Consider the following 21,527-nt stretch of genomic DNA (forward strand, 5'->3'; position numbering starts at 1 on the left):
AGACACCTGTAACACATACCATACCATTAAGTGCTATAATAGAGGTAGTCAATTAACAAATGGATTAACACATATTTATTATGTGCCTATTACTAGTCAGGTACTGAGTCAGGAAAGGCTTTTAAGAAGCAAAATCGAAGCGGAAGTTTAGAGGAGATCTAGGACCTAAATAGAGTAAGAGCAGGAAAAGCAGATAGAGTTGCTTGTTCGAAGATATAAAAAGCATGGGGGTAAATGCCACTAGTTCAGAAAGGCTAACTTAGAGGGTAGGAGAAAAAAACTGTGAAGAGATGAGTTACTGAGAGGCCAGTTCATCAAGGAGGTAATGCTAAAGAATGGGGGTTTAATCCTGAAGGTAAGGCTACTCTGCACACTTGTAATCATACAAGTAATTTTTTATTTAATGACTATCTTCCCCATAGGCTGTACTCCAAAAAGGCTAAATCTCACTGAGCTTTTATCCCTATAATTCCAGCATCTAAAATGTTACCTGGCACACATGAGAGTTAATAAACATTTACTGAATGACTGAGTAACTGAAGAAACCCTGTAAGAATTTTAAGGAAATGATATATAATCAGATTTGTCTATTAGAAAAATCATTCTGGCAGTAAGACAGAGAATGGTTTAGAGGTAATAGCTGTATTAGCTAGCTTGGGCTGCCATAACAAAATACCAGAGTGAGTGACTTATACAACAGAAATTAATTTTCTCGCCATTCTAAAGGTTGGAAGTCTGAGATCAGGGTACCAGCATGGTCGGTTTCTGGCGAGGGCTCTCTTACTGGCCTGCAGACAGCTGCCTTCTCGCTATATCCTCACGTGGCAGAGAGGGAGAGACAGCAAGCAATCCAGTGTCCTTCTTATAAGGGCACTAATCCCATTAGCAAGGCCCCAGCCTCATGACCTCATCTAACTCTAATTATCTCCCAAAGATTTTGTCTCCAAATACCATCACATTGGGCATAAGGGCTTCAGCATTTGTATTTTTGAGGCTACAATTCAGTCCACACCTGTAGGAAAGGAGAAAAGACAGCAGGAGGTGAATGTAATAACTTGCCTAAGAGATGAAGGAATAAACTAAAGTAGTGACAATGCAGTGGAAGAGGAAAGACTGAGAAATAGTAATCATTCCTACTTGGGTTGGAATTATTAAACTGTTAAAAGCCTTCCTAGGATACTTCTTTTCCTGAACTCGAAAATTAAGACTTTTTCCTGTAGTAACTCTATTTGCATATCCGTTTTTTTTGTTTGTTTTTTTTTTGAGACAGAGTCTCTCTCTGTCGCCCAGGCTGGAGTGAAGTAGCCCGATCTCAGCTCACTGCAACCTCCATCCCCCAGGTTCAAGCGATTCTCCTGCCTCAGCCTCCTGAGTAGCTGGGATTACAGGTGCCCGCCACCACGCCCAGCTAAGTTTTTGTATTTTTAGTAGAGACCGAGTTTCGCCATGTTGGCCAGGCTGGTCTCAAACTCCTGACCTCAGATGATCCACCTGCCTCAGCCTCCCAAAGTGCTAGGATTACAGCCGTGAGCCACCACACTTGGCCAGTATTTTTGTTTTTAATGTAGATGAATTTTCAAAATCAAACTGAGAATAAAGGGATATAACATTTAACAAACAACCACAGAATTTATTAAACATACAACATTACAGAAACATTTTAATATGACATTGATATGTAGTCTTCAAAACGTTTTAAAAACTATGGTAATACTAAAAGTGAAACTCATAGTATTTCAGTATTTTAAAGGGATAATAAGGGATGTTAACCACAAAATACAAAGCATTTCACTTATGTTTGTCTTTTAAGTTAAATATTAAAAATTTTATATTTAAAAAATATTCATTATTTATACAGCACATTAATCATCGAGACCCCCCTGCCCCCATAGCTAAAGTCATTCTAGGTCAGAATACACGGATACTGCTCTCAATACTAGTATGTATTATACCCAGTGCACACATATTGATAATCAAGGCTTGAACAGTTTGTGCCCTGGCTTATTGCTGGCAACAGAGTAATTCAGTCCGGAGTACAGAGCACGTCCAAATGCATTTTCATCAATATCTGGCTCTGATACAGCCAGTCTGAGCCACCAATATCTGGCTCAGGCACTTATGATAATGGCCCAAGGCACTGCTCAGGATCTTAAGGTAAACAAGTTGTCACCTAATTCTGTCAGCCCAGCAATCAAAGCACATTTTCGAGAGGCAATGTTCTGACTTCCGTATCAGTCGTGATATTTCCGAATAATTCTATACTTGTCATAATGAAACACAAGCACGCTTTTGGTATTGGCCCCTCAAAATACTAAGAAACTCGTGGTACCAACATATCATTGTTTACATTGTTGTGTTTTAACATTTTTTCTGCTTTTGAAAGAAATACATGCTCATCAAAATATTTTGACTAATAAAATGCATAAAGAACAAAAACATTGTCTAGAATCTTGCCACTCAGAGACAATCACGTCATAATATTCTCATGTATTTCCTTTCAGAGTTTTAAAATTGTGGGCATTTGTAATTTTATAAGGTTTGTAACTTCCTTCTGAAAACTTATGTATTCAGATGTCTATGCAAATATCAATCTGTATTATGCACCTTAAATGGCTGTGTAGTTTTCACATCTTGTGTACTATGATTTAATTGACCAATATAAATTACAATGATCAGTTACACTTATTTAGTGCTTACTCTATGCCAGGCACTGCAATAAGCGTTTTGCTTGTACTAATTCATTTGATCCTCACAACCCTCTTATTCCTGTTTCTTACGGATGAGGAAACTGAGACACCAAGAGGTGAAGCAATTTGTCCAATCACTTAACGTGGGACATTTTAGTGGTTGGCAATGCTTTGATCCTTCAGACAATGTTGCCACGTATACCTTTGTTCATGTTTTAAAAGAATGTCTTTAGGATTAATTTGCCGAAATGGAATTGCTGGGTCCCAAGGTTTTAAAAAGTTTGTTACATGCCTACAAATATTTCCCTTAGAAAGATTATACAGTATTTACACTTCATCCAACAGTATGTGAATGTCTGATTCCTCACATCCCTGACTCTTTGCAATTTTTTTTTTTTTTGAGACGGAGTTTCGCTCCTGGGTTCAAGCGATTCCCAGCCTCAGCCTCCCGAGTAGCTGGGATTACAAGCGCGCACCACCACGCCCGGTTAATTTTTTGTTATTTTTAGTAGAGACGGGGTTTCACCATGGCCAGGCTGGTCTTGAACTCCTGACCTCAGGTGATCAACCCGCCTCGGCCTCCCAGAGTGCTGGGATTACAGGCGTGAGCCACCGCGCCCGGCCGATTCTTTGTAATTTTTACCTAAAAGACAAAACATTATCTAACTGCTACTTTAATTAGAACATTTCACTTTCAGAGGTGGGACTTCATTTTTAATCAATTTTTAAAGCACTCTTTGATTACTATGTATTAATCCTGTGTTGACATGTCAATATTAGTTTCCATGGTACATTTGGAGGTGCCGTAATTTGGGGGATAATTTCCATAATTTCAAATTATGTACAAGATGAGCTTACTAAATTTGTTCCAAGTGGGACGCAAAATCTCTAGTAGCTGCTCCTTAAAACTTCTCCATGACACAGAGAATAATTTTTATTGGTTAACTAAACTTATAAGTAAAATAATTAAATCAACATTTTGGGTTGCTAGGAATCACTCACTGATGAACTTCTAGCTCCAGTTTTTTTCTGTTTTCTTTTTTTTGCTCAGTCTAGGGAGGCTATCTTGGGCTGTGAAAGACATGTCACCAACCATCACAGCTGCTGAGTGACTGCACGGTTAGTCAGTAGGTGCCAACGCCCTACTAGAAGAGCTGTCTGCAGATTCCGAAGCCGGGCGTTCAGGGACTCCCGGGAAGGAGCCAGCGTTACCTCAGCCTCTCCGAGGGAGCCGCGCGCCCTGAACACTCCCCTCTTGGGATTCAGGCCAATCCGTTCAGCTCCCATGACTTCATCCGAGCAAGTTTGTCACCTCACACAGCGAATTAAACTGTTTACCTAGAAGATGATCCAAAGGAATTTCCATTTCCTTCCAGAGGGGATAAAAGGTTATGATAACCGAGAGAGCGAGAGGAAAAAAGGGGCACAGCTCGACCCAAACTCAACCTGCTTTCTTTCTCCTGGGTCTCCCAGTCACTCCTGGGGTTGTTAGTAGGCTTCAGCACGCCTGAAGGACCCTGTCCTCCGGAGACTCCTAGCCAAGGGAAAAGCAGAAGACACAAGTACTAATTCCACTCTTCTGTGTGACTAATTAAAAGAGGAGTCAGGCAGAGGGGACTCCTTCTTCAGTCTTTACCGACGGGGCAGGCTCGGGGCAGCTTTGAGACAGGCAGCGCCGAGGTCGCCCAGATTCCCGACAAGCTCCCCGCGGGGGCTTCCTCGGTTCCTTGCTGTGGCCGCCGCCGCCGCCGCCGCCGCCGCTGCTGCCGCTGTTGCTGGGGTTGGGTGAGAGGAGGAGCTGTCGCGGACCCTGTAGAGTCAGTCTCTGTTGCTCTTTTTCCCTGAGGAGTCTTCCTTCCTACGTCGAGCCGTGACTCCCGTGCTGTCGAGGGGGAGTCCCCGCGGACACCTCGGCACGCAGTGGAGATGCCTCTCTTTGCCACCAATCCCTTCGATCAGGATGTTGGTAAGTGTTTTTGCCTCTCCCTGCCCATTCCTCACCGGACTGCACGCTCACTCTCTGCCAGCCCCTGCCTGCATTCAGGACCCTCGGGCCAGGGCCGAGGAAGAGTTCGCTCTTCCCCTTTCCTGAGGTTCCTTCCTTCAGAGCTGGGAGGAGGTTGAGGGCTTGGCGCATCCTCTGAAAGAAATGGGACTCATCCTGTGAAATGGGCCTTGAGCTAGGACTGTAGGTTGCCAAAGAACTGCTGAAGGGGTTGGTGTAAAGGGCCTGGGAGGAGCAGCTGGTGTAGCATCTGGTGCAGGGACTGTGCTTCTGGAAGAACAGCGAAGGGCTTAAGGCGTATGTTGGCTAGATTAGGATTGTAAACCCTACGCCAAAAGTGCTTGCCTAGACAAATAAATGTTGAGCGTCTGGAACTGGCAGAATGTTTTAGGTAAGGTTCCTTAGAGGATTTTAAAATCTTTTATAACGGAAACTGAAGGAGGGAGCTCTGGTTAAGGGTAGACTCTTAAAAATGTGGGGAGCGATGAAGATGAAATACTTGGCAACAACTGAAACTGAATTGAGGACCTGAGCCTCTGGGATGTCTCTCTTAGGCGAGGTCTCTGCACTTTAAAAGGTGTAAAGAAGTGTGGAAGAAGTTGTTGAATCTGGAAAGAGTTTTAAATGCTACATTTTTGTTGTTTTCTGAATCACTGGTGTTAGACACTGATCATGTCAATTCAATAGATTTGCTTGTTTTTTATTTTATTTTATTTTTTTCTGACTTGAAGGTAATAATTATGGGTATTTGAGTTTCCGGGGAGAGAATTTTGCTTTAATTTGAACGTACGTAGGAACTACCTTGGCACACAAGTGTGGAATGAAAGCAAGACAAACAGCATTTCCAAAACCCTTATGGCAGAATGTAATCATTACTGTGAATAAGGACAACCTCATGAAGTTACCTTATACGTCTTTGTGTATTTTAATTATGAAAGGTGGATGTTGAATTTTGCTTAACTCTTCCTAAAAGCAGGTCACTGAAACTTGGAGGTTTATGTAAGAGTAGAAAAGGCTTCATTCCTTACCTCCACCACTTCTCAGCTCACAGTGAAATCATAGGCAAGTTAAATTCTTTGAGTTCCAGTGTTGTTGTCTTTAAAGAGGGGAAAACATATCATTCCGTTCCGCAGTTAAGTGATATGTCTAGAGGGCCTGCTACAGTGTGGTAGGCACTTACTAGGTGCTACCTTTTTTGTTGCACCTCAAATGAGTGTCCTGAATCTTAGCAGTGGACGGAACCTTGGAGATCACCGATTATGCTTAATGAATTGGAAAATTACATTTAATTTAATAAGCAGTTAGCACACACTAAAGGACACAGCGGCTCAGTGACATAAGAGATACAGTGATGAGCAAGGCCTAGTTGCTGCTATCAAGCAGTTTTACATCTCACTACATGAATCTCTAGGGGAAATACTTAAAACAGCTTCTTAATACTTGCTTCTTCTGTTTACAGCACCTTTGTCTAGTTTTCTTGGTCCTGTATAATTTAGCTAGCAACTACCCAGTCATCTTTATAGTCTACTGACTTTGTGAACACGTATTTGCACTGGATTCAGGTAAATTTCTTAATGTCAAACCCGTTCCTAGTACCTGTACCACCCAGTTCAAACACAGGCACCTTCTTGCCTTTATGCTTTTGTCCTATGCTTACGCTTTCTTTTATCTTTCAACATATCCTTATGTGTTAAGGCCAACTCAGAATCCAACTCGTTATACCTGAATCATTTCCTGATTACTGTAACAAAGGGTTTCTCAGTAGCAACGTTATTGACGGTTTGGACCAGATAAATATCTTTGTCATAGGAGTTTGTCCGGTGCGATAGGTGTTCAGCCATATCCCTGGCCTTTATCCACTAGATGCCAGTGACACCCAGCCCCCACTCATGATTTTAGAAGTCTCAGGACATTGCTAAATGCCCCCTGGAAGGACAAAATACCTCCCAGTTCAGAACCGCTGCACTAGTCCAGTCTAATTTCCACCTTCTTAGAAAATTCTCTAACTTGTTTTAGCATTTTTGCCTTTACCAAATTATTTATATTTTCCTCCTTATTGAGTGGTTGCTACATAGGAGGTGTTTAATAAATGTTGAGTTGAGAATGTGTCAGTTGAGCCTGCTAGACAGTATACTTCTTCAATGTAGCAACATTGTTTTGCTCCAGAAAAGCTTACTTTTTAAAGTTGCTCAGGTTTTGGTATTGGACCAATTCTCTTCTCACAATCCTTGTATTGAAATATTACAAAAGGTTTATCTAAGAAGACCCCTCAGAGATTCCCAGTACGTAATCCTTGCACAGAGTCCAGTAGACTGCTATATTATTTTTTAATAGTATAACATATAGAATACAGTGTATAGAATACACTTAACAATTTTTTCTTTCACCATATCTACCAATAAGTATGTCATAACATTAAAGTAACTCATTTGATACAGTTATTTATCACTTAACACTTGTATACATTTGCACGTCTTCAAAATTGTCTTAATCTGAAGCTGAATCAGAAATTCACTGACTGATTTATATAATATAACTTTTTATAAAGAGACACAATGCTGTTGATAGCTTTTCCCTTGGAAGAAACACCGAAAGATGTTACTAGAATGTGAGCTCTGAGGACAGGGATTTTTATTTGATTTGTTCACTGCTGTATCCCTAGCTGCAGACCAGTGTTTGGCATGGTAAAGAACTTTCAGTAAACATTTATGGAATAAATGAATCTCATTTTGGACATTATTATTCAAGAGTTGAATTTAGAAGAAACATAAGATAACTTAATTTCATCAAGTTTTTATTTCAGAGTCTCTAGTGACTTCCACCTTGCCAAATCCAATGGTCACTTTCTAGTCCATTTCTTTGCTGATCTCTTAAGCATTCCTCTTTGATATACAGTCCTTTATTCATGGGATTTCAGGACACCAAACTTTTTCTCATTTTCTACTTAGCTCCTTTTAAGTTTTTTTGCTTCTCCTTTTTGCAGCTTCTAAAAGTTGAGTGCCCTGGGGCTCAGTTCCGGAGCCTCTTCTCTCCTTCCACTTTTTTTTTTTTCCCTTAGAGTATTAGGAAGCAATTTAGCTTAGTGTTAAGAATTCAGACTCTGGGGCCACACTGCTTGGATTCAATCCCAGGTTTGCTGCTTACCGGCAGTGTGATTTTTGGGCTAGTTGCTTAGTTACTCTGTGTCTCAGTTTCCTTATCTTTAATATGGAACATAAGAGTAATAATAGTTCTTACCTTAGAGAGTTGTTAAGAGGGTTGAGTTAATATTTGTAAAGCACTTAGAAAAATTTCTGTACTTTTTATTTAGTAAGATTTTAAAAAGAACCTCATCTAATTTCTTAGCTTTAAATACCTAGCGTTTTCTGGTGACTCCTGGATTTATGTTCTTACTCTCAGCCTCTTGCCTGAGCTCTCGACCTAGATATCCATCTTCTTACTGAGCATCTACATTTGGATTCTGCTTAGAGTCTAAAAACAAGCATTCAAAAACTCAATTCTTAGTTCTTTGCCCAAACCTGCTCATTCCTTCATCCTTGCTCTTCTCAGTAGACAATGTGATTACTGTTTCCTGTCACTGGGCTCTAATGTCTAGCTGTATCATTGATTCTTCTTATTTCTTCACACTTCACATTCATCCTATCAGCAAGATATTTTGGTTATACTTTAAAAACATATCCAGAATCTCATTGAGAGGTGAAACTAGCTGGACTTCCTGGGTCAAGTGGGGACTTGGAGAACTTTTTGGTCTTACAAGGGGATTGTAAAATGCACCAATCAGTGCTCTGTAAAAACGCACCAATCAGTGCTCTGTAGCTAGCTAGAGGTTTGTAAAATGCACCAATCAGTGCTCTGTAGCTAGCTAGAGGTTTGTAAAATGGACCAATTAGCACTCTGTAAAATGAACCATTCAGCGGGCCATGGGCAGGGACAAATAAAGGAATAAAAGTTGGCCACCCCAGCCAGGAGCAGCAACCAGTTTGGGTCCCCTTCCATGCTGTGGAAGCTTTGTTCCTTCACTCTGCATAATAAATTTTGCTGCTGCTCACTCTTTGGGTCCGTGCCACCTTTAAGAGCTGTAACACTCACCACAAAGGTCCGTAGCTTCATTCTTGAAGTCAGCGAGACCACAAACCGACCAGAGGGAACAAACTCTGTACACATCATCACCTTTTTCTGTCTCACCATTCTTACCTTACTTCAGTCATTGTTGTCTCTCATAGTCAGTGGCAAGAGCCTTCTGGTAGGTTTCTTTGTCACCACTCTTGCCTCTACAATCAGTTCTCATTTACAAAGGTCAGTGATCTTTTAAAAATGTTACCTGCTCAGAGGTCTCTGGTAGCTTCCTATCCTACTTAAAGGGAAATGCAAATTTTTTTATTGTGGCTCACAATATGGCACCTTCCTGTGTGTCTGATATGATTATGATCTCCAAACTCACTCTCTTGAATTCCAGGCTTCTTAAATCTGAACGCTCCAAGCTCATTCCTGCCTCTGTAGCTATATGGTACTCTTTGCCTGGGATACTCCTCACCCAGTTATTTGAAGGTCTGGATGTTTATCACACCCATTCAGGACTGTTCAAACGTCATTTTCTAAGAGAGGCTTTCCCTAATAATCTTCTGTAAAAAATATCCTTCTTGGGCTGAATGCAGTGGCTCATGCCCATAACCCCTACACTTTGGGAGGCTGAGGCAGGAGGATTCCTTGAGGCCAGGAATTGGAGACCAGTCTGGGCAACATAATGAGACCCTGTCTCTACAAACAATAAAAAAGTTAGCTGGCATGTTGGTATGCCTGTAGTCCCAGTTACTCGGGATGCTGAATCCAGAGGATTGGTTGAGCTCGGGAGGTCAAGGCTGCAGTGAGCTATGACTGCACTCTTGCCTGGGCAAGAGGGTGAGACCCTGTCTTTAAAAAAATAAATAAATAAAAAAAAAAGCATCTTTACCCTCTCACTCTGTTTCTTTGTTCCTTTTTTTTCTTTATAGTACATAGTGACCTGACATTAATTGATTGATTATCTTTTGTGTGGAATGTAAACTCCATCAAGATGAGAACTTTTCATTTTTTTCCCCTAATACTTTAGGCATAGTGTCTGGTACATAGAAAGCACTCAAGAATTATTTATCAAATAGTGAATTATTGGTATTTTTCTAGAACATTAGTCTTGTATTTCTATTTGGTGTTCTTTTTTCCCTCCAAAACAAATTCGTCTGTCAGAAAACTGAAGTTATCTTTCTCAGTCTGGCTCTTCATTCATTATTTGGTAACATTTTTGTTTTTAAATCTTTTTTACGTTAATGTAGATGGGGTTTTGCCATGTTGGCCAGGCTGGTCTCGAACTCCTAGCCTCAAGTGATCTGCCTGCGTCAGCCTCCCAAAGTGCTGGGATTACAGATGTGAGGCACCCGGGCCCAGCCAATTTGGTAATATTTTGGTGTTGTAGTTATCTTGACTTGAAACCCAAGAGGCATCTTTGAATCATTTCCCTGCCTCTGCTAAATCATCATATGTGTTTGTTTCTATAATAGAGTATTTGTGTTCCCAGTCAGACTGCTTTGGGCCGGTCCACGTCCTACATACTTGGACGTTGTTTTAGTCTGCTTTGCTTAGTCCATTCAGCCTCATAAATCATAAGCCAGATGAATCTTAAATGTTAATGTCACATTCTCCTGTCGTGTGGTATTATAGAAAGACCTTGGGCTTTGGGCTTAAATTGCACCTGCAGCATTTACTCTTAGTAAATGGACACAATATATAGTTGGATAGGTATAGGACCCCTTTGAATTCACTTTCTACTTTGGTAAATAGGGATAGAAATATCCATTATACGTCATGCGGATGCTATGAGGATTACTTCTGAAAACACATGACATTCTGACTCTTTACCAGAATTGAATAGGCTTCAGATATCTCAAGTTCAGCATGTTCAAAACCATTTGAAATTTTTCTTCTCAATTACGCTTTTTGTCTGTTTTGATAGTTGGTACCTTAGTTTACTTAGTCATACAAGTCAAGAGCTTGGGAGTAATTCTTGACTTCTGTAGTTGTAATTTTCTACATTCTAAACAACAAATGTATCCTGTCTACCCTGTGCCAGATACCCTGGTACCGAATATGCCCTCAAGAATTCCAGGTTTAGATCACCACTCTCTCAGATTAGTACAGTAGCTTCCAGCTGTTCTTCCTTGCCTCCAGTTTTTCCCAATTTATTTTCCAGATGGCTGATGGTGATATTTTTAAAATGTAAATGTACGTGTGGCCCCTCTGTTTAAAATATTTCTAGAGAGGGCTGGGCGTGGTGGCTCACTCCCGTAATCCCAGCACTTTGGGAGGCCGAGGCGGGCGGATTATGAGGTCAGGAGATCGAGACCATCCTGGCTAACATGGTGAAACCCCATCTCTACTAAAAATACAAAAAATTAGCCAGGCGTAGTGGTGGGCGCCTGTAGTCCCAGCTACTTGGGAGGCTGAGGCAGGAGAATGGCCTGAACCTGGGAGGCGGAGCTTGCGGTGAGCCAGGATCACACCACTGCACTCCAGCCTGGGTGACAGACCGAGACTCCATCTCAAAAAAAAAAAAAAAAAAAAAAAAAAAAAAATTTCTAGAGAATCTACAGCTTTGACAGTACTTTGAACTTTTCAGCAGGGCATGTAAGGCCTCTTACATTTGGCTTCTTTGTAACTCTTCAGCCTCACCTTCCACTTTTTTCTTACAGGTGTATTTCACTCCTTGTTGGTTTTATGCCACTGTGCTCTTCAGATGTGGATCCTCTGGCTTGACATGCCCATTTGTTCATTAATCCTCAGTAGGTTTGTTTTGAGGAGATGATGCATGTAAAGCACTTAGCATAGCACCTGGCATGTAGTAACCAATGGATACGTTTTAGCTCCTTTTATGATCAAGTTAGAAATAGATGTGGGGACTATTGGATTCTAAGGTGTGCAATCAGTTACTGTCAAACATAGGAGATAAATGTGAAAATTCAGAATACAAGTATGTTAACCCTGATATCCACTGGATTAAGAGCTTGTATTCTTTGGTTCTTCTGTCCCTATTTTACCTCTCCTCTAAGCTATTTTTTCTAATGCCTTTAGGTTATCATTTCTGTTTTATGTTCCTCCCTGAAATGCTTCCATGCTATTCTTTTGATACCTACTTCTTTTTCTGGTTAGCAGAGCGTCAGATTACTTTTCTTTGCAGATACAGTTTCCAGGAGGATCAGGGACATTAGATGAAAGATTTTTGAAGAATTGATTTGCAAATTGGATAATTTCTTTCAGACTTATTTTTCCATTGGCCATTTTTAATGAACTGTTACATCTTCGGGCTGACTGAATGACAGTCCTTTCCTCACAGCCTAAATGTGATGTGAAGTCATCCTGTCAGCATTTCTTACCTCCCTAGATGTTTGACAGTCATAAATTTTGAGAAAAATCAAAAGTAGCTGCTTATCAGAAAAAAGTTCTCTAATCTTTTGAAAAGACTATTGAAATTCAAATGAGGCTCTGTGTGTGTTTTTTCTGGGTACTGCTGGGCAGATTTCTCAATCTCTTCTTTTTGAGTATTAGTGTAAGGATAATCTCAGGATAAAATGAGATCATTATGAAGCTTTGAATTCTTTAGAAGCAAGTCTGTTATTTTTGTCGCTTTTCCTTTTCCCACAAACCCTGTTTTTGTCTTAGAAAATAAATAGTTTTGACTTCATTTGCTATTCACAGAACCATGTTGTAGGTAGTTTATATCCTTCTGATTAAAAAAAAAACTTGTTCTTTTATAACTGAGAAGAATTGTGCCACTGATTTTGATGATTTTGAGGCAGCCTCAATAAATGATGTGAACAATTTTAGATTTTTGAAGTGGGTTGTGTTTCTGATCCATCCATACAAATATGAGTCAGATGCTGATTCTATTTATGTGTAGGAAAGTAATAAAGTAGTTCATGAGTGTTCAACATAATATCTGCTGATAACTATCATGTGTTCCTGCGTATATCGTTAATTCAAGAACTGTAAGATAGCACTCAACTATGATAGTAGGCAATTTACATTTGATCAGATAAACTGTTAACTTTTTAATAAGCTTTAATATACTTAGCTATTATGTTTTAAATAAGGTGGCAGGTTGTAGAATTTAAGTGTGTTCTTTTAAAAAATGCACTTTAAAAAAAAAAAGCCTGCTTGGCTACCAGTCAGTAAGAATGATAAATTAACTATTAAAATGGACTACCAGACCAAAGTAATAACATGCTTTCCTTTTCTAAGATGAAGTAAGTGATATTGTTCAGAATGACTCACTCAATATTCTTGGGCTTTAGAGGGGTTGAGTACCTAGGGAGCTCTGGGACTCCTCAATCAGAGCACTTCCACTCGGGTTTGCCATATATATTGGGTTTCTTTTAAGAAAAAATTCTCTTATAGAGTGTTGAATGATAAATAATTTGACTAGTCTTTGTTGCCTAGGAGAGAGCCTCTAAATCCTTGGAATTTTCTGAGTGATAGGAGCATCTTTGTTATTTACGGTGGGCCCCTGGGATAAAGGCTTAGTTTATGCTAATAAGATGACTCGGTCTGGGGGCTGGCCACTCCAGAAGGACTATGTGATTAAAGGATTTGGTCTTTGAGTCACAGGACCTCCTGGGAAGGATAGGGACCTGGAGATTGAGTTCCACTATGTGGTCAGGTTTCATAAATCATACCTATATAATGAAACCCCAATTGTAGAATCCATGAAGGTACATTTCCCAGTCCATTGAAACCTACACTGAAAAACCAAATATTCCGCGATAAAAGCTAGAAACAAGCGATTTGTGAAAATGCTTTGTGTTGTGTGGATTCATCTCACAGAGTTAAACATTTGTTTTGGTAAAACAGGATAAAAACTCTGAACACTGAAGCTCAGTTGAGCATTCTGGTAGGTGATACACATTGTGGTGATACACACTGATGTACTCGGAGGGTGATGAAGCTTCCTAGCACAGAAGCTTTATGTTTGGGACCCTCCTAGATCTAGCTGTATACAGGTGGTTGTTTGTATCTGGGGGTCTGCATTCATGGATTCAAACAACAGTGGATCAAAACTTGTAGAGGAAAAAATATCATGTCTCTACTGAACACATAGAGACATTTTTCTTGTCATTATGCCCTATACAATATAATTATTTACATAACATTTACATTGAATTAGGCATGATAAGTAATCTAGAGAATTTAAAGTATATAGGAGGATGTGCACAGGCTTTATGCAAATTCAATGCCATTTTATATTAGGGACTTGAGCATCCATACATTTTGGTATCTGTGGAAGATCCTGGAACCAATCCCCCATATATACCAAGAGACAACTGTGTATCTCGATTGGCTGGTCCTGCTTTGTGTTTTTTATGATAAAACTCTAATTGTAAGTGTAGTACTTTCTGAGTTATGTGAGTTGCTATGGTGAATTATCAATCCTGAAGTATAGTGGGAACTCCCAGTTTGTATCCAGTTGGTCAGAAGTGCCTGGGGACCCCAGAGTTTGTGTCTGAGGTTTGAAGTGAAGGGAGTCTTATGGAGAGCTGTGTCGTCAACCTGTGAAGTCTTTGCTGACTGGGTAGTTAGCATCAGAAGTATGCTGGCCCTCTGGGTAGTTAGCAGTGCATTGTAGAGGGTTTCTGCATTTGAAAGTTCAGTTTGAAAACCATTGAACCAGGTATTATTATTATTATTATTGTTATTATTTTTTGTTTGTTTGTTTGTTTTTGAGACGGAGTCTTGCTCTGTCACCCAGGCTGGAGTGCAGTGGCATGATCTCAGCTCACTGCAAGCTCCACCTTGTGCCGGGTTCACGCCATTCTCCTGCCTCAGCATCCCAGGTAGCTGGGACTATATGCGCCCATCACCACACCTGGCTAATTTTTTGTATTTTTAGTAGAGATGGGGTTTCACTGTGTTAGCCAGGATGGTCTCGATCTCCTGACCTTGTGATCCACCTGCCTCGGCCTCCCAAAGTGCTGGGATTACAGGAGTGAGTCACCACGCCCGGCTAAACCAGATATTATTTAAGGTCAATGTGTTACTATGACTTTTTGTGGCTTCATATTGCAGATACATGAGTAGTCATCATTTTTTTTGAGCACTTAGACTGAGAGCATGGTTATTGAAATAATTCCCCGAAGTAAACCTTATTATTTTCAAGGGATTTACAATATATTACCAAAACTTGAACAATGATAGGTAAATTTGAGCTAGTTCTTCTCTTTTCTCTCTTCCAAACCACTTTTACATATTGGTGATTAATGTTTTTCAAAAAAGTCTAGTTCTTGTTTTATTTCCTTATTTAGAACTCTTGGCATTCTGATGTTTCTCGAAGCAGTACAAACACCTGAGCTAGTATTTTAGGTCTTAATGTTGTTCTCTTATTATTCCAAACTTTCACAAAGTAGTCTGTATTTCAGCCAGCCTAGATTATTATACTTCTTTTCTGTTTTGATGACTTTACTTTTTACTTTATTCACTTAATTAGAAACAGATGAATTCATTATTCTGTCCTCTTATTTTCTAAATACATCAGGAAGCCCTTCTTGATTCTCCTCTTCTCTCTCTCCAGGCTCTTTACCTTTCTTTCAATTTGCTTTGGGCTTTGCATTATTTGAAACCCTTTCAGTCTTAAATTTAAATCTATCTGCTGGTTTCATTTCCTTTCTTAGATTGTAAGCTACTTCTGGCAGGGTATGGCATGGACTAGAAGGTTATTCCATTTTGCTGAATATGTGTTCAAATTTTATAATTGCCTGCAAGTAAATCGCTTTATTGAGATTACGAATTGTTTGGATCTTTGTATTAATTCTTATGCAAGGAATTAATTTGTGTGAATAATCTGCTTTTGCTATCTTCTATGTTAGAAGATTGTAGGGTAGCTAGGTAGGTACCCTACCTAACCAATACCCATTGGTTATTATCCACTTGGTCTTTACTAGATGCTTATTTTAGTTGTCCAGTGGTAGTGACTAACTAGCAGGTGATGCTGTGATATATAGCAGGTATTATACACCTGTAAAATATTTGGTCAGAGTTGACTGCTTTCTATTTTCTGCAATTAAACTCACTTGACCTACTTCCGCTCTCAGTAGTAGGTCAAAATGAGGAAATAAGTGTACTCTATTGATCTAGGCAGCAGGGCATGGAGGAGAGTATGGAAACAAGAATTTCATTATCACATGGTCAAGACGAACCATTACAGATAAGAATCTTGGTATGAGTCATTTCCACCCTCCCCCCAACCCATCTGTGTTTAAAAAATGGAGACTGCTATTGAAGATCTTGGTGATGTTATCTTTCAGCATATCTGCTCTTTGAATTGCAGTGTTCCAGTCAAGACTGGTTACCCTCTGCTTCTGTACAGCTGTTGTTTTGAAATATAATGATTTTTTTAAAGTTTTTTTTTTTTTCCTCCTACGCATATTCTTTTTCTCTTAAGTTGCTTTTTTCTTTTTCTTTTTTTGGTCTTTATCTTCCACATTAGAAGATAGTTTCCTCACGCCTTTAATCCCAGCACTTTGGGAGGCCGAGGTAAGTGGATCACCAGGTCAGGAGATTGAGACCATCCTGGCTAACATGGTGAAACCCCGTCTCTACTAAAAATATAAAAAAATTAGCTGGGCGTTGTGGCACGCGTCTGTAGTCCCAGCTACTCGGGAGGCTGAGGCAGGAGAATCGCTTGAACCTCGGAGGTGGAGGTTTCAGTGAGCCGAGATTGCACCACTGCACTCCAGCCTGGGCAACAGAGCGAGACTCTGTCTCAAAAAAAAAAAAAAAGATAGTTTCAAATAGCTTGCTTGTTTGCCCATGGCTAATACTGGAGAAATCAAAAGCACATTGGAAGTTCTGATCGTATGGTTAGGTCTCATTGACTTTTAACTTCACTGTAGGTTGGTCTGGTGGGCCACTGACTGTGGAATTCTGCCTCTTCACTCCTCCCCCTGCAATAATTACTATCTTTAGGTCTTTCCTCTTGGGCTGACATAGAGCCCCCAGAAAAGAGTCTTCTAATTTCTTGGAGGGTAACGGTTCAAATGTTGAATCAGCCTTGCATACCTGGGATGAATCTTAATTGGTCATGGCGTATATAATTCTTTTTATACATTGTTGGATTCAATTTGCTGATATTTTTGTTATCGGTGGAAGGTATCTGAGTTACTGGCAGTGAGTCTGTATGGGTCTGCAGCAATCTCAATTCTTGCCTCCTCAGAAGAAAGAATTCATCTTAGGGGCGTAAGGCAGAAAAAGAGATGAGGCAGGTTTCAGAGCAGGAGTGGAAGTTTATTAAAAAGCTTTACAGCAGGAAAGAAAGGAAAGTGCAGTTGGAAGAAATCCAAGTGGGCGACTTGAAGAGTAAGTGCGGCGTTTAACTTTGATCCCAGGACTCTATAGGTTGGCCCCTTTCCTGTGATTCTTCTCTTAGGGTGGGCGGCCCACATGCGCAGTGCCCTCCTTATACTTGGGAGGTGAGCATGCACAGTGTGTTTAGAAAGTTGTATGCATGCCCATCGGACGCTTTCTTCCCTTTTCCGGTGGAGTGCCCCAGGAAGGTCATATACTACCATTTTGTCTCTTAATGCACATGCCTAGGCTCACTCACCCAGTGCCTGAGATCTTATTGGAGCCCCCTTTTTTGCTTCTCCCTGGTGCCTGCATTCAATTAACACTTTAATGTTTAACACTTGTGGACTGTTAGGAGCTTCTCTCTCCCTGGTGCAGGCTGCCAATTTATCACTTTTAGAGAGGCAATGTGATAGTTGCTGAATCACCCAACACTCCTAGTGGGTGTGGGAGAACCCTCTCCTGCCCTGCTCATACCTGTCTTACTACCTGTAACATTTTGTTGAGGATTTTTGCATTTATGTTCATGAGAGATATTGGCCTATAGTTGTCTTGTAATGTTTTTGTCTGGTTTTGGTATTAGAGTAATGCTGGCCTCACAGAATGAGTTAGGAAGTATCCCCTCTGCTTCTATATACTGCAAGAGATTACACAGAATTAGTATAATTTCTTCCTTAAATGTTTGGTAAAATTCACTAGTGAATCCATCTGGGCCTGTGCTTCCTGTTGTAGAAGATTATTAATTATTGATTCAATTTTTTAAATAGATGGGGGCCATTTAGATTGTCTATTTCTTGTATGTATTTCAGCAGATTATGTCTTTCAAGGCATTGGTCCATTTCATCTAGGTTATCAATTTTATGGGCATAGAGTTGTTCATAATATTCCTTCCTTTTCTTTTTAATATCCATGTGGTCTGTAGTGATGTCCCTTCTTTCATTTCTGATATTAGTATTTGGTGTTTTCTCTCTCTCTCTTTTTTTTTTTTTTTTCCATAGTTTAGCTTGGCTAGCAGCATATCGGTTTTATTGATCTTTTAAAATAATCAGCTTTTGGTTATGCTGATTTTCTGTATTGGTCTTATGTTCAGTTTCATTGGTTTCTGCTCTAATTTTTGTTGTTTGTTTTCTTCTGCTTGCTTAGTTTGGATTTAATTTGCTCTTCTAGTTTCCTAAGGTAGAAGCTTATTGATTTTAGATCTTGATTCTTTTTAAAAATATGTATTCAATGCTATAAATTTCCCTCTAACCACCGCTTTTGTTGCATCCCACAGATTTTGAGAAGTTGTATTTTCACTTAGTTCAAAATATTTTAAAATTTCTTTTAAGTTTTTTTTTTTAACTCTTATTTAGAAGTGTGTTAATCTCCATATACTTTGGGATTTTCCAGCTATCTTTCTGTTATTGATTTCTAGTTTATTCCATTATAACCACTATGTGATTTCTATTTTTTTAGATTTGTCTTGGTTTGTTTTATGGCCCAGAAGGTGGTCTGTCTTGGTGGATGCTGCATGAGAGCTTGGGAAGAATGTGTATTCTGTTGTTTTTGGATGAAGTAGTCTATAGATGTCAATTATCAATTATATACAGTTGGTTGATGGTGTTGTTGAGTTCAACTATGTCCTTTCTGATTTTCTGCCTACCTGACCTGTCCATTTCTTTTTTTTTTTTTTTTTTGTCTCGCTCTGTCACCCAGGCTGGAGTGCAGTGGCACAATCTTGGCTCACTGCAACCTCCGCCACCTGGGTTCAAGCAATTTTTCTGCCTCAGCCTCCCAAGTAGCTGGGACTACGGTTGCTTGCCACCACACCTGGCTAATTTTTCTATTTTTAGTAGAGATGAGGTTTCACCATATTGGCCAGGCTGGTCTTTGAACTCCTGACCTCGTGATCCACCCGCCTCGGCTTCTGAAAGTACTGGGATTACAAGCATGAGCCACTGTGCCCAGCCTGACCTGTCTATTTCTGATGGAGGAATGTTGAAGTGTCCATGTAGAATAATGGCTTCTCTGTTTCTCCTTGCGGTTATATCAATTTTTGCCACATGTACTTTGGCATTCTTTTGATAGGCACGTACTCATTAAGGATTGTTTTGTTTTTCTGGAGAATTGAACCCTTACTATATAGTGTTCCTCTTTATCTCTGATAGCTTTAATTGCTCTGAAGTCTAATCTGTCTGAAAATAATATAGTGTTTTCTTTTTACTAGTTTTAGCATGATGCATCTTTCTCCATCTTTTTACTTTTTTTTTTTTTTTTTTTTTCCAGACAGGGTCTGGCTCTGTCACCCAGGCTGGAGTGCAGTGATGCAATCTTGGCTCACTGCAACCTCCACCTCCTGGGTTCGAGTGACCCTCCCATCTCAGCCTCCTGAGTATGCTCAGCTAATTTTTGTATTTTTTTGTAGAGAAGAGGTTTCATCATGTTGCCCAGGCTGGTCTTGAACTCTTAGGCTCAAGTGATCTGCCCACGTCGGCCTCCCAAAGTGTTGAGATTACAGGCAAAAGCCACTGTGCCTGGCCTCATCCTTTTACTTTTAATCTCTATGTGTTTATGTCGAAAGTGAGTTTCTTATAGACAACATATAGTTGTGTGTTATTTTTTGATTCACTCTGACAATTTCTGCCTTTTAATTGGTGTAGTATATAGACCATTGACATGTAAAGTGACTATTAATATACTCGTGTTAATATTTACCATATTTGTTACTATTTTCTATTCATTGCCCTTGTTCTTTGTTCCCATTTTCTATTTCACTCTTTTTTTGGCTTTTGTGATTTTAATTAAGCAGTTTACATGATTCCATTTTATCTCCTTTCTTAGCATAGCAGTTATACTTTTTTAAAAACTTTTTTTTTAAGTAATTGCCCAAGAGCCCAAGAGTTTTCAATGCACGTTCACAACTAATCCAAGTCTGCTTTCAGATAACACTGTACCACTTCATGTGTAATGCAGGTACCTTATAATAAATAAAAATATTATGAATTCCTCCTTCCCATCCCTTGCATCATTGCTGTCATTCATTCTACTTACATGGAAGCATACATAAGAATATCAGAATATATATAAAATCATAGGTAATGAATACATTGTTGATGTTATTATTTAGAATAAACTATTTTCTGTTAGAGTAAGAAGAAAAATAAAAATAAAGTTATTATTTTTATTTTTACCTTTAGGTATTCCATCTCTATTCTCTTCCTCTTTTTTTTTTTTTTTTTAAAAAGGGAGATTCTTGTTCTGTTGCCTAGCTGGAGTGCAGTGGTACGATCATAGCCAACTTCAGGCTCAACCTCCTGGGCGCAAGTGATCCTCCCACTTCAGCCTTCTGGGTAGCTGGGAATACAGGTGCATGCCACCAGGCCCAGCTAATTATTTTTTTAAAGATGAGGTCTTGCTCTGCTGCCCAGACTGGTCTCCAATTCCCATCCTCAAGTGAACCTCCCACCTCAGCCTCCCACAATGCTGGGATTACAGGCATGAGCCACCTTGCCCAGCCTCTAATGCTGTTTTTTTCTTTATGTAGATACAAGTTTCTGACTTACATAATTTTTCTTGTTTGTGAAGAAGTTCTGCTAACATTGCTTTCAAGGCAGGTGTAGTTGCAGTAGATTCCCTCAATTTTTGTTGAGAAAGTGTTTATTTCCTCTTCACTTTTGAAGAATAATTTCTTAGGATAAATAACAGGCAGTTATTTTCTCTGAACACTTAAGTAAGTTTTTATTTAAGGAAATACATTCAGTCAAAACTTGGTTTTCTTTCCTTCAGTCCCCTCTCCATATTATCAAAAATATAATCAACAAAACTAGCTAAATAATTAATTACCTGAAACATTTTTATAAAGATTTACTAGCAAGTAAATAATCTTTTGCTAATGAAAATAATATTTCTTATTTTAGTCTTTCTATTTGCAGATGGTGGTAGACCTATATATAACCTTTTATAAAGAAAAATCAATGCCTTTGATTTTATACTAAGTAAAGAAGCAATTGCATTGTGAATAGGGAAAATAATTGCAAGAGATAATGAGGGTACGTCTTTTCAAGATGGCCATGAAAATAACTAGAATGCTGGCAACTATTCTGACTTGTTGTTAAGACTTGATTATACTATAGTTTTGTGATTTAAATGTGATTATATATCTTTTAAAGATTTAAAAAATAATGTTTCTGCAATCCCTTTTACAATCTACAGAGAAAGCAACCAGCGAGATGAATACTGCTGAGGACTGGGGCCTCATTTTGGATATCTGTGATAAAGTTGGTCAGTCTCGCACTGGGTAAGTATTTAGCGTTTCAAAGGATTTTTATTCTTCCTTTTTTAAAAAAAATGAAAGGCCAGGTGCAGTGGCTTGCACCTGTAGGCCCAGCCCCTTGGTAGGATGAGGTGGGAGGATCGCTTGAGCCCAGGAGTTAGAGGCTGCAGTGTGTGATAGTTACACCCACGAACAGCCAATGTACTCCAGTCAGGGCAAC

At 39.5% G+C, this 21,527-nt stretch overlaps 1 protein-coding gene across 4 annotated transcripts in view; it reads left to right on the forward strand.

The window, feature by feature from the left end:
• Window positions 1-1,612: 1,612 nt before the first annotated feature.
• STAM (signal transducing adaptor molecule) overlaps window positions 1,613-21,527 on the forward strand; it is a 78,088-nt gene continuing 58,173 nt past the window's right edge. The window contains exons 1-2 of one of the 4 annotated variants that reach the window (XM_055296688.2): window positions 1,613-4,653; window positions 21,247-21,331. In XM_055296688.2, coding sequence (XP_055152663.1) covers window positions 4,614-4,653; window positions 21,247-21,331 — 125 coding nt within the window. In that variant the 5' untranslated portion in view covers window positions 1,613-4,613. Of the gene's footprint in view, window positions 4,654-21,245; window positions 21,332-21,527 lie in introns of those variants that run through there. The other 3 variants (XM_055296689.2, XM_063610122.1, XM_055296690.2) reach the window with 3 other exon arrangements.

The sequence above is a fragment of the Symphalangus syndactylus genome, chromosome 10 (genome assembly GCF_028878055.3).
Source record: "Symphalangus syndactylus isolate Jambi chromosome 10, NHGRI_mSymSyn1-v2.1_pri, whole genome shotgun sequence".
Classification (NCBI taxonomy): domain Eukaryota; kingdom Metazoa; phylum Chordata; class Mammalia; order Primates; family Hylobatidae; genus Symphalangus; species Symphalangus syndactylus.